Consider the following 13,326-nt stretch of genomic DNA (forward strand, 5'->3'; position numbering starts at 1 on the left):
GCCTCAAGCCTTTCCAGCCTCACTGCTGTCCTCCCTGTGGGGTCCTGGATACCTGCTGTGGCCCACATGGAAACTGCCAACATGAAACTGCTTCAAACATATTTATTACTATTTTTACACTCTTAAGTTCACTAATAACCCTGCCACACGAGCTGGTGTAATGTGACAGCAGGCCTGGGTTCCCACCTCTGGCCGAGCTGAGCACCGCTGTCCAGAGGCACTGGTCTCAGGTGCGGCAGCTTTCTGACGGGTTCCCAGGTGCAGCATCTTGGATACCAGAGAGGAGAGCGGTGCGAGGACCACCTATGTGCACAAGTCTGTGCTATGCCGGGGGTGGCCAGCCACCTTGTACTGGCTCCACACCATGACTCTGATGTGGGAGCCCCAGAGAACACTCCAGGAAGGTTAAGACGTGATCAAGGAATCCGTGAGACCATGACAGGGACGTGCTGGGTTTCTGTGGCTCGAAGGCTTGGATAAGAGCTTCATTTTCCAATCACACAGCTGCAACGCAGAAAGGCATCAAAAGGCCTGGCCTGATATTTGGAACTGAGGAGGTGGCCCAACAGCAGGCTACAGCGGTAGCAAGAGCCTGGGTGGTGGTTGCAGTGACTAAGGAGTCCTTCAGTGTTTTCTCATTAACACCCTATTCCGTGGATGGCACTTCTTATTTTCCAAAGCCCTTTCAATGTATCTGTAGCTTTTCTTCTGGGCACTCTAGCTCACACTCCATGATGCTCACCGGCGCTGGTTTAGACCTGTCAAGTTCTTGAGCTGATACAGGGAAGAAAAGGGAAGGATGAGGCCTTGCCCTGTCCCTAGGACTCCTGTGGGAAAGACTGGGATTTTCAAGGTGGCAGGCATGGCTGAGACCCACAGATCTGACATGCCAGGGACCCGGGAGTCAGCCATGATTTTTAATGGCAGCAAAAAAAAGAGGTAGGGAATTTGGGATCAGAGACTAGGGCTGAACACTCTTAGTTTTATTAGTAGCTTTCCGGTATAAAGCTTTTCGGATCCTTGACACATGTTGTAAGGACCACAGGGCAGGAGTGGAACGGGAAGAGGGCAGGCGTGAGTGTGGCAGTACTCACCGTCACTGCTGCACCCATGAGTCCCTGCACCAGTGCCTCTCCAGTGGACTTTACCTAGAAGGAGTCAGGGTCAGGTTCTCTTAAGTCCCCCACACAAGCTCAAAGGTCAAACAGGCAGGACAAATCAGGGGAGACTCATGAGGACCCTGTGGACTGGAGGAAGAGCCAGCCCGACTCCCTGGGCAGGCCCTCAGGACTGTCCTCTGAGGCCAAAGGGGAGCAAAAGGACAGGAGACCAGCTGTGGCTTGAGGAGAGTGGTATGCCTAAAGAGGTGGCTTCCCAAAGGGCCAGCCCCTACTACCTGCTTGGCGGTGTGGCCCATGTTCATTGCGTCATTAATCCGGTTTTCCAAGAAGCGCCAAGTGTCCTCAAAGTCTGGGGAGGAGTCCTGCATCATCACCAGCTCTGTCGTGTTATAGATGCCAGCCAGCACAGCTCGCCGGGTATACCAGTTAAACTGCAGAGAAACCCAGCCAGGAAGGTGGGTCACCATTATTGCTGTGGACTGGGGGAAATCTGGGGTGGCTCCTATCCAAAGCCACAGGCTCATGTGGGCTCCCTCCTGATCCCTTCTTTCCCCCAAAGATATATTTGTCCTCCCTGGATAACATTACTGTTCTCAAACTTGGCTGGACATCAAAAATTACCTGGGAGATTAAAATGCAAGCTCCTGGGCCCAACCTCCTAGAGCTTAGAATCAGGGGGTCCCAAGAAAGTGCAAGGAGTTGGATGTCTGATAAGCATCCCAGGTGATTTTTGCTATAGCCAGTCCATTTCGAAACTGCTGGTGAAAAGACTAAGTCTCAGGCCACCTAAACTCTGGAGAGGCTCTATGGTTAGCCAGTTATGAGCACACTGTGGTGTGTTTATCAATCATGTGAGGCAGAGACAGGACTAAGGACAGATCAGAGCACCTGGGCTGAGCTGAGGGTTCTGGTCCCTTGGCCACTCAGGGGGGCCCAGCAAACTGCTCTTTGCGTACTAGCTCAGCTACTTCGTGTTTTATTCCTTTAATTTCTCGGGTTTCTAATTTCATTTTCTCACCACTCTGTTGGTGGTTGTACTCCCACGTGGGGGAAGGTTATTAAAGTCCTTTGTTAGAACTGTGGCAGGAGTATTTCTTTGCCTCCCCAGCCTAGATTCCACAAGGCACCATCACAAATTAATTTCATCTATGAAGGTATACTTTTTATTTTTTAATTTCCTACCAGAAATATGATAGCATTAGCAAGTCAGATTCTTTCCTAGTGCCTATTTAAAGGTTTATTGATCTCTTAGCAAAGCAGGCCAAAGTGGCCTGGGGGAGGGAGTTCCTTTTCAAAGTAATGAGTGGCTCCATGGCATTTTTTTTTTTTTTTTTAAGGTAGGCTCCATGCCTAACATGGAGATCTCATGACCCTGAGATCAAAACCCAAGGTGAAATCAAGAGTTGGACATCTAACTGACTGAGCCATCTAGGCACCCCCCCCCTTTTTTTTTATCAATCTCATGCAAGACACACACTGAGAAAGCCCACTGTAGAATCTGAATCTTAGGAGAAAATGTTTATAAAATGGCAGCCTAATCACCACTGGGGTCAGAGGGAACAACTGCTTATTTGTGGCTAGAGTGCTGGCCCTTGGGTGAGGACCTGGCTCCCACTGTGGCTTGTGGAGGGACCTTCCCCACCCCTAGCCTCTCCTTCCCTAGACAGGAATAGCACCGCAGGCCCCCGAAGGGATCTGTGATCAAAGAACTTTCACAAACCTCCTGAAGAAATGCTTAACCCAAGCCTTTCCCAGTATCCAGTAGGTTTGCAGAAAGCACTCACGTCAGTGGACTGGTCCCCAGCGTAGTGCCACATGTCATCCACCATACTGGTGAGCAGGCTGAGGCTGGATGGGATGTTGTGAGGAAGCATGAGGATGCTGAGGGCCTGAACACAGAAGGACAGAGAAATAGGACACAGGAACGACAGCACGCAGGTGGAGGGTGCCTCACCCCTCCATGGAGATATGTAAAAGGGCCTGCCCAACTCTCCTGCTGACGCCCACCATCTCCACCCAGCTGGTGTGAGCTCCTGGCAGTTGGCCAGCCTGGCTATGGCTGATGGGAGCCAGGGGCAGATCCTACCCTCAGCTGGCCGGCTCAGCTTCTCCATCCCCAGCACATGGCCTTGGAAAGGCCAGCAGCCAGAGGGTCTAGCCTGGTCTAACAGCCCTGAGAGCAAAGATGAGGGAGGGCACCCCATTCTATAACATGGAGGAAGAGGCAGAGATGGGAGAAGGGTCCGGTGGTTTCTAGGTCCAAATGCCAGGCCATTCCCAGGGCCCAGCAGCATTCCTGCCCTCAAAGCCCCACCGCAGCTTCTCTGGTGTTTTGCTTAACTCAAGTTGGTTTCTCATACCTGAAACCAAAAATCCTTCAACTCATACAAGAAATGGCACCACCCAGAGCTGCTTCCTTAGCAGATGTAACTCCTGAGAGGACAAGGTCTTATCACTTTACCAACTCAAAAATCCATTGGCTGTGGCCTATGGGGGAGCTAGTCAGAGGCCCTGGATTGGCTGGAAAGTTTTCTCTTATTGAAGGAGCCCACAAGAAAAACGTGCTGAATCAGAAGGCAGCTGGGGTCCAATCCAAACTTCCACTGTTTTAACTGCAAGGTGGAATGAGTCAAGGCCAGAGGTCTGAAGATCAAGTGTGGCAGGCACAGGTGTTCTAATGCCTGTCCACTGACTGACTGACACTACAGGCTCAGTGGTACCCCAGCTGGGTGGGGGACACAAGATGATCTTGGCTGTCCTCTTATCCCTGATGTGCTTGGACTCCATTTTCTTAACTAAGAGAATGGCCCATATGGTGACATGCTTGGAAACCAGAAAAAGGAAGCTTCCGAGAAGGGGATAAAAAACCCTTGGAATGAATACTCTAATTCTCAAGCACCATGTGGACAGCTGGCGAAGCCATCTCAGTCCTCGGACATCCAGAACACTCAGGCCTGTTAATGGCGATGGCCAAGAAACTCCTCTCGTTTTCTAATCTCTGTCACGGATTCCTCCTCACTGAAGAGCTGGTGGCACACTCGGGCCACCAGAACCCACACGGATGTGACCTAGTTCCCCGGGCTACTCACCTTTCTAGGTATTGAGACCCAGGTGTTCCTCCCTCTGGCACTCCCCGGTTTGCACTCCCTAGCTCTACGGAGTGCTCTGAGAATCCCAGAATCCCCGGGTCTATGCAGATGAATGAGCTAACTTCTGCAGAATGTGCAAGGTCCTCTGAGGGCTAGGCGCCGAGAACTAAGCCCATGAATACACTGTTGCCCTGGGGCCTAGATATGGACACTGTACCCGGGGCCAGTGCTCAATGTACGGGATCAGCATTCTCAGTCTGGTTTCCACTGCGTCCCTCAGGAACTGGTCTGTCTTCCTCTTCCTGGAAGAGGGAAAAGAAAACAGGTCAAAGGCATGGGCTCGGTTGGTGGGGGGCCCACTGGCCCCTGATGCTGGCCTATCACAGAATGGTGGCTGTGTTCTAGGCCCGTCCAAGCAGCAGGGCTGCTCCATGGTCCTCTCTCCTGGCTCTGCTTGGATTGGCTTTCTGGGGCAGACGGTGGGGCCTGAGCCTCCCCCAACCCTGATCCCTAGCTGCCACCCTGAGCGGACTTACTCTGCCTGGCCCAGCTGTACCAGCTTCTGCTCCTCTTCCAGCACGCGAGCGAGCTGAGCATTGCACTGGGTCACAAAATGCAGGATCAGCTCACTGCCGTCATTCCCAAACATGCTGGCTGCCGCACTGGACAGACCCAGGGACTACAACAGGAGACACGGAAAACAGGAATGTGGTAGACAGATATAGTGGACCCTGTGCTACCTGTTCCTCACTAGTGCCTCTTTTTCTAGCAACAGCAGATTGATTCTTAATGGGCTAACTCTACTCTTCGTTCCTGGTCCCTGCGGTTTGGGTGAAGCTGACCAGAAGTTCCTCCATGCTCCATCAAGCCCCCTGGTGCATGGTAAAGCGTGAGGTCCAGACTTGGACAGCTGGAGTTCACAGCGACTAGCTCAGGGACCTGCCAGGACCCAACCCAGGCCCTAAGAGGCTGCCTCTGGGCTTCTGCTAGTGCTGATGGGAAAGAAGTGCTCTCTTTCCACTGGGGCTGCTGAACCATTTTTAGTCCTGCATGGGAAGCCCTTGCTGAGAATGAAGCTCACAGAGAGGAAAGCGAAGGAGACAGGACGGAGAGATGATTCCCAGCAGCACAATCCAAGAACACTGTGCCAGAACTACTTCCAGATTTTCTGTTACTGAATGACTCCAAACACTTCCTTTCCTCCTTGAGCCAGTTAGAACTGAGCTCTGACACTAGTAACCTGGAGCCTGACACTTGTAACTTGTAAAAGTTACACTTGTAACTTGACACTTGTAAAAAAGGGGGCTGGGAAGAGCACTCAGCTCTTCCTCACCAGTTCACTTCACCTAAATCTCCTAGAAATTAGGCCTCTCAGTTATTTAAAAAAACCAAAAACCAAAAACCATCTCTCTTAGTGAGTTATTAGGGAGTTAACAAAGCCACGAAGATCCTCAGCTCTTCCTGATATATGGTGATCACTGAGCCGCTACCAGAAGCAGAGCCCTGACAGCACCAGGGACAGAGGGCAGAGAAGGAACAAAAAAAATGATTAACTCCAGTCGCCAGCGCTGGGAGTGGAGACAGAGCTCCTGCTGACCCAGCCTTCCCAGACCGCAGTACGGCCGGCTTCACAACACACGTGCACTTCTAATGGGGATGTCTGCTTACCGCGCCAGGCGCTCTGCTAAGCACGCGACACACACCATCTCACTGTGGGCTTGCGGCAACGCCCGCTGCTGGGCCTTATCCTCATCCACATTTTACAGACCAGGAAACTGAGGCTCAGAACTCATCACCACCAGGCTGTACTGCTTCTACTACATGGGTAACAAGAGGCTCAAAAATACACACACTTGAGTGGGCACCTGGCCAGCTCAGAGGGTAGAGCATGCAACTTCTGATCTTGGGCTGTGGATTCAAGCCCCACGCCGGGTGCGGAGATTCCTTAAATAAACCAATACTTAAGTATACATACATGCACACACATATCCACATGCACTCTCTGGACTAACACAGTGAGTTCACGTCTCAGCCCCAAGGCTGCCCTCAGCTTCGTGAGGCAGGGGCTGCAGCCCCACCAGCCACCCTCCCGGCCCCATGCTAGGCAGGATCTGCCGATTTCGAGGCAGGAGGAAGACTGCAAGGCTGGAGGGGGAGGGACCCGGCAGGTCCGCTAGGGGCTCCCATGGGGCATCTCCCCAGCCGCACTTCTTCAACTCGGCAGCAGCGCCCTCTGGCGGCCCCAGAGGACTGGTTCCAGCCAGCCACCACCCTCCCCTGCCCCCAGGGACCCTCTGTCTGAGTTCCAGAGGGCAGCACTAGCAGCCCAGGAGGCCTGAGTTCTGCCTCTACAGGGGCTCTCCTTCAAGCTTCTCCTTTTAACAATTCCACTTTCTCCCCCTGTCCCCTTAGCCCTGGAGATGGAGCCACTTCCTGCCGCAGCAGCCTGCATAACACCCTAGAGGGTGCTTACACTGCCAGTGGCCCAGTTACCAACCTTCCACCTAGCTCACCATTCTTTGTATTAAATTCTCTCTATCTGGGGGTGCCTGGGTGGCTCACTCATTAAGCATCTGCCTTCAGCTCAAGTCATGATCCCGGGGTCCTGGGATTGGGCCCCACATCAGGCTCCCTGCTCAGCGGGAAGCCTGCTTCTCCCTCTCCCACTCCCCCTGCTTGTGTTCCCTCTCTGTGTCTCTGTCAAATAATTAAAAAAAAAATCTTTTAGAAAAAAATTCTCTCTCTGAGTAACTGACATAGTCTCTGTCCCCTGACGGATACGCTCCCTGAAATTGCAACTCCACTTCTCCAAATGCACTTAAATGTGTTGCACAAGTAGGTTTAGAACACTAAAAAATCGGGAACAACTCAAATGTTCATCAGTTGAGATCAAGTAAACACAAAGGGTATTATGCAGCCACCACGAATGAAGAGATACAGAGTGAAAAAGAACAGTTACCCGCAGAATAATTCAGTATCTTTCCAAACAATCCCGGTACACTTCTCTCCTCTACTTGTTCTGCCACTTCCTGTAATGATTCTTTCAAATGTTCTCCGCCACCCTCAAATCTCTGTCTCCTCCTACCCTTTCCTAACTTCAGGTTCATGAGACAACCACACCCACTTCACAGAGAACAGAAGCTGTCTCCGCAGAACTCCCTTAATATTCCACAAACTAAACCTGCAGCTGTCTTCTCCAACCTCACCCCAATACACCTAAGACTGTCCTCCCACTCATTTTCTGGATCTCGTAGTTCCTGCCTTCAACGGACTTTGTACTTTTCTTTTGCCACTTTCTCTCATACTTTGACCTCACCCTTGTTTCTGGGTTCTTCTGGCCAGTGTTCAAGCATGCTCACCCTTCCATCCCATTTTCCCTGCAAGCTTGAGACAGGAGAAGTGAATCCGGAGTTCCTCTGCTCACTGCTCTCACAGAGCTCTTGCAGGGCAGTATGTGGCCCTGCCGGACAATTCTGTACACCGCGGCCTCAGCACAAGCCTGCGGCTTAACCTAAAGCAGCTATCTGTTCCTGTGCAGGAGGCATGTACTGAGAAAAATCAGGAGAGGTGGTCTCCTAAACGGTGCCTTCTGGAGAGTTTTCAAACAACTGATTTCATCAGTTCTAAGATGTACCTATTTTATCATTTCTTTCAAGATTTTTAATTTTTTTTTGAAGTAACCTCAACACCCAATGTGGGGCTCAAACTCACAACCCCAAGACCAAGAGCCGCAGGCTCTACCAAATGAGCCAGCCAGGTGCCCACCTGTTTCTTATTTATTTATTTATTCATTTGAGGGGGGCAGGGGGAGGGTCAAAGAGGGAGGGAGGGAATCTCAAGCAGACTCCTGGCTCGGTGGGGAGCCCGACTCAGGCTCAATCTCATGATCCCAAGACCATGACCTGAGCTGAAACGAAGAGCTGGGTGCTTAACCGAGACACCCAACTGCCCCTCTATTTTTTTCAGTTTAAACAATCAGTGTGAATTATACACCTGACATGTCCTAAGTAGCATTTTCTCTTTTTCAGAGATGCATACTATAATGGTGCTTCTAACAACCACTGGTGTCTTAGACTCAAAGAAATGTGGTAGTTGTGATCATCGGCAACGCTTCCCTAGTGCGCTGCCTTTAGAACTTAGCTCACAAGAACCAACTCTACAGTATGATCTTTCTCTACTAAAAAATAAAACCATTTCACCCTATTGGGGAAAAAAGCCTCCCCTCGCAAAATCCTGGAGCAGAGAGGGGCTCAAAGCTGGGCCGGAAGTAAGCATGAGGCCGTCTGTGTCTGCTCGGGCTGATCCCAGCCAGGCCGCCCCACCCCGTCCCCTACACACCTGGGCTCCTTCTGCGATGGCCTCTGCTGTCCACCCGTGTGCAGGCACGAAGTCCAAGGCTGCCGTCAGGATGCGGTGCTGCAGCTGCTCCTCACTCTCGTGGTCCTCCTCCTCCTCACCACCCTGATCTGTGTACCTGAGACCCACACGCAACGGAGATGTGGCAACAGAGCCCAGCACACCTCATCTCCCTGCCTGCTGCGTGACAGGCAAAATGTGCCTGACCAGAAGCCGGAGGCTCAGTGCCTCCTCTGAGCACATGTCGGGAAGATATCTACTTCTGTGCCAGTATTGCTATTTCCACGCCAATGGGACAAAAGTGATATTGTCGGGGCGCCTGGGTGGCTCAGTGGGTTAAAGCCTCTGTCTTCAGCTCGGGTCGTGATCCCAGGGTCCTGGGATTGAGTGCCACATCGAGCCCCACATCGGGCTCTCTGCTCGGCAGGGAGCCTACTTCCTCCTCTCTCTCTGCCAACTTGTGATCTCTGTCTGTCAAATAAATTTTTTAAAAAATCTTAAAAAAAATAAAAAAATAAGTGATTCTGTCTTTCTCTTCTCATATAGTCACTGAGAGAGGGGATCCAGGGAGCAAGGAGGCCAGGTCACAGGAAGGCAAATGCCCTTAGCACTCTGGATTTCTCTGTTCATAGCCCTCAGCACAATGTTTCTTTATCTGTATTGGTATCAAATGATAACTCCAGGGCCTAGCACAAAGTAGATCTTAAAAACATATTTGCTGAATTGAAATAAAAAGTATTTTAGTTGGGAGACCAGAAAAATGACAGGAACACCCTAATTTCAGGGCTAGAGGAACTTCTCAGTGGCAGGATTAAGAAGAAAAAACAGGCAATGGAAACGTAAACTATTATCACCTTCCTGGACAGTGACTTGGCCCCACGTATGTAACAAAATCCTAAATGTGCACGTCCTTTGATTCAATGCTCTCACTGCTGAAAGATAATCACATTATTTTTTTATACCAGTGAAGGAAATCTAAATATTCATCAATAAAAGATAGGTTAAGGGACGCCTGGGTGGCTCAGTTGGTTGGGCGGCTGCCTTCAGCTCAGGTCATGATCCCAGCATCCTGGGATCGAGTTCCGCATTGGGCTCCTTGCTCAGCGGAGAGCCTGCTTCTCCCTCTGCCTCTGCCTGCCACTCTGTATGCCTGTGCTCACTCTCTCTGACAAATAAATAAATATCTTTAAAAAATAAAAGATAGGTTAAGTAAATTTTATTTTTTAATTTTGGATTTTACTTATTTATTTGACAGACAGAGATCACAAGCAGGCAGAGAGGCAGACAGAAAGAGAGGGGGAAGCAGGCTCCCCGCTGAGCAGAGAGCCTAATGCAGGGCTCGATTCCAGGACCCTGGGATCATGACCTGAGCTGAAGATAGAGGCTTTAACCCACTGCGCCACCCAGGCGCCCCAGGTTAAGTAAATTTTAATACTGCCATACCACTGGAATATTATGCAACCATTACAGTCATACAGACTGAGAAAACATTAAAAATGTACTGTTGAGTGAAAAAGCAGCTTCTGAAACGGCAGGTATAGTGTAATTAATTACTATATATAGATTTATGCATGGATTATACTTAGAAAAACGTCTAAAAGGATACTCATGAAAACGTTACAGTTATTTCTGGGTTTGTGATTTCCGGTCATTTTTGCTTTATTTTTCGGAACTATTTTGTATTGTTTAGATATTTTAGAATGAACAGGCACAATTTTTCCCAAAAAACCCATAGATTCCTTTCACAGCAAACCTCAAAAATGATAGAAGGTGAAAAGGGGGACAAAAAGAAGAGAGGAAGGAGAAATAGGACAGACATACCCGAGCACGCAAAATGGCCAGAAATGGATGAATGGGGGTTCTGGTGCATACCTGGGGGGTGAACGAGAAGATTCTGGATTGGGTTCTTCTGCCTCGTGTGTCTCAGAATGTTGCTGAGAGAAAGATGGAGGAGGTTGTTGTTTCTGCTCATCTGTAGTCTTTAGCTGCATGGCTGAAGCATGGAAGGCACGTGATACCACGGCTGATTGGCAACGGGACACTGAAACAAAAACTGGGCTGGTCAGCCAGGGACACTTACCAGAGAAGACTCTTTGAAACTCAGAATGGCGAGAGGGATGGGGGAGAGGAAAAGCAGGGCTGAGTCTACTCCAGAGCCACTTATCCAACTGCTGAGTTCCAGGCAAAAATTTTGGGTAAGTTGGCAACCTTGTGATATGATGTGAGGGCAAAAGCATGAGCCAGGTAACTGAAGACCTGGCTTTTGGGCCTGCTGCTATCATTTGTTAACTATCTTTTTTTTTTTTTTTTTTAAGATTTTTTATCTATTAATCTGACAGACAGAGATCACAAGTAGGCAGAGAGGCAGGCAGAGAGAAAGAGGAGGAAGCAGGCCCCCTGCTAAGTAGAGAGCTCCATGCAGGGCTCGATCCTAGGATCCTGGGATCATGAGCTGAGCCAAAGGCAGAGGCCTTAACCCACTGAGCCACCCAGGTGCCCCCATTCGTTAACTATCTTAATGGACAAACCACCTCGCCTCAATGACCATGATTTTTAAATATGCAGAATAAGAGTAACAATCTGTTCACTCAATGGGAGTGTTGTGAAAGCTAATCAAAAAGTGAAAGTGACCTGAAAATGTCACATATTTATATCATAGCAAGAGCACTGGACTAGAAATTAGGTCTAAGTATTGGCTCCCATAGTGTTTATATGGTGTCATCAGACGGGTCATGCAGGGCTTGATCCCTGAGATCAAGACCTGGGCTGAGGGCGCCTGGGTGGCTCAGTCGGTTAAGTGTCTGCCTTTGGCTCAGGTCATGATCTCAGGGTCCTGGGATTGAGTGCCACATTGGGCTCTCTGCTCAGTGGGGAGTGTGCTTCTCCCTCTCCTTCTCCCTGTGTTCTCCTCTCCCCGCAAATAAACAAATAAAATCTAAAAAAAAAAAGAAAAAAAAAAGGCCCGAGCTGAGATCAAGTCAGATGCTTAACTGACTGAGCCACCCACGTGCCCCTAATTATAAAAAAATCCATACAAGTTTAAAGAACTATGGCGTGAACACCTATATATCTACCACCTGGGTTCTACAGATCTATCACACTCTTCATTCATCAATCCAGATTATTTTTTTAAAATCTGGCTTATTTTTATGCATTTGTTGTAGCCCTCAGTATTCTTCACTCTACACATTCTGGCATGCATACCATTAACCAGAGGTTCAATATTTATTTACTGTTCTTTTATTGAGACAATTATATAAAATGAAAACACACAAATCTTAACTGTGCCAATTCTAAGTTTTGACAAAGGTATATGTACTTGCATAACCTGAACCCCTATCTAGACAATATTATCACCCCAGAAAGTTCCCTCATGCTCCTTCCCAGTCACTCCCCACTTACACTGTTCTGAAATTTTCACCCTAGTTTAACCAGTCCTATAAGTAGAATCATACAGTATATTTTTTATGTAAAACTTTTTTTGCAGTCTTTTTTAGATGGATTAGTAGTTTTGTGGAAATTATTTTTTTTTATTGCTGAGCAATATTCCATTAAGAAACACTATTCTGTTGATAAACACCTGGATTGCTCCACCCTTGTCTTTCATGGTCAAATTTGCTATAAACATACTCTGCAAACCTTTTGGTGGACACATGCTTTAATTTCTCCTGGGTAAATACCTAGGAGTGGCTTTGCTGGGTCATAGGCATTACTTTACACATACGTACTTTGGAGTTCTATATAAAAACAATAATATTAATACTCATTTTTGTAAAAAAAAATCTGGACTAACTCAAGGAACAATGATCTTAAAAGAAATGCAGAACAGTTATGTGTAAAAATATCAGTATTTTACTATTTGTACAAAAAAATGGAACAAATACTCATAAAACTTTGAAAAGGAGGGGAGAAGTCCCCAAGCACAACTGTGGAACCACTGAGGTTCGCAAGATTTCTGATGAAATGCAGGAAATTATAATTATTTCATTAATTATATATTTATGCTAAGGCGTCAATATGTTCATTCTATTTGTGGATGGTGACACTGATTTTCCATTTACAGTAATAACATAAAGTAACCTCTTCTAAAGTAGACATCTATAGTTTTAAGAACTTGGATGTACAAACGAACATACAGGTTCTGTTGTGGGAATAATCATAGAATTACTGAAGTGGTGAGGAAATAACTGACTTAGGAAACAATGGACTAGGAGCTCTTTGCAGCTGTTTCCAACTCTGTCCCCCGAGTGGCCCTGCCCGGGGACTTGGCAACAGAGTTATTGAGACTGGGTCCGGGTCTACCAGTCTGCAACTGCCCAGCTGTGACCTTGGGCACCCACAGCCCTCTCTGGTGCTCCGTTAACTTCGCTAAAGGGAGTGACAGGCCCTGCTCCGCTACTCTTTGCCCCTCACAGCCCGAGAATCGGGGCAGAAATCAGCCAGGCGACCCCTTCGGGTCCAGGACGCCGGCGGATCCGCGCCGATGCCCTTCACGTCACCTTGGTCGCGGGCCGCCACGACGACCTCTTCCGCCCCGCACCCAGCCCAGTCGGCTTCGTGCCCCCTCCCTCCCCCACCACGCTCCCCGGCTGGGCCGTCCCCTCACCGGGCAGGCACCGTAGCTGCAGGAGCCTCCAGCCCGCCCGGCCGAGCGCGCCGGACATCGCCGCCGCCGCCGCCGCCATCTTGGAAGCGGGCACGCTGTACGCGGCGGGCAGCCCCAGCAGCTCGGTGAGGCCACTTCCGCCCTGCCAGCGCTC

The 13,326-nt window shown here is 49.2% G+C and overlaps 1 protein-coding gene across 1 annotated transcript; it reads right to left on the reverse strand.

Moving 5' to 3' along the window:
• Nucleotides 1–87: 87 nt before the first annotated feature.
• On the reverse strand, nt 88–13,325 carry COQ9 (coenzyme Q9). The gene is made up of 9 exons (XM_080829465.1): nt 13,173–13,325; nt 10,439–10,607; nt 8,549–8,684; nt 4,747–4,889; nt 4,428–4,512; nt 2,906–3,010; nt 1,397–1,552; nt 1,095–1,148; nt 88–774 (listed from the first exon to the last, which is right to left on the reverse strand). Exons 1-9 carry the CDS (start codon nt 13,249–13,251, stop codon nt 739–741), a joined length of 963 nt encoding a protein of 320 aa, XP_080685591.1. The 5' UTR covers nt 13,252–13,325; the 3' UTR covers nt 88–738.
• Nucleotide 13,326: the final 1 nt, after the last annotated feature.

The sequence above is a fragment of the Martes martes genome (assembly GCF_963455335.1).
Source record: "Martes martes genome assembly, chromosome: 17".
NCBI lineage: Eukaryota > Metazoa > Chordata > Mammalia > Carnivora > Mustelidae > Martes > Martes martes.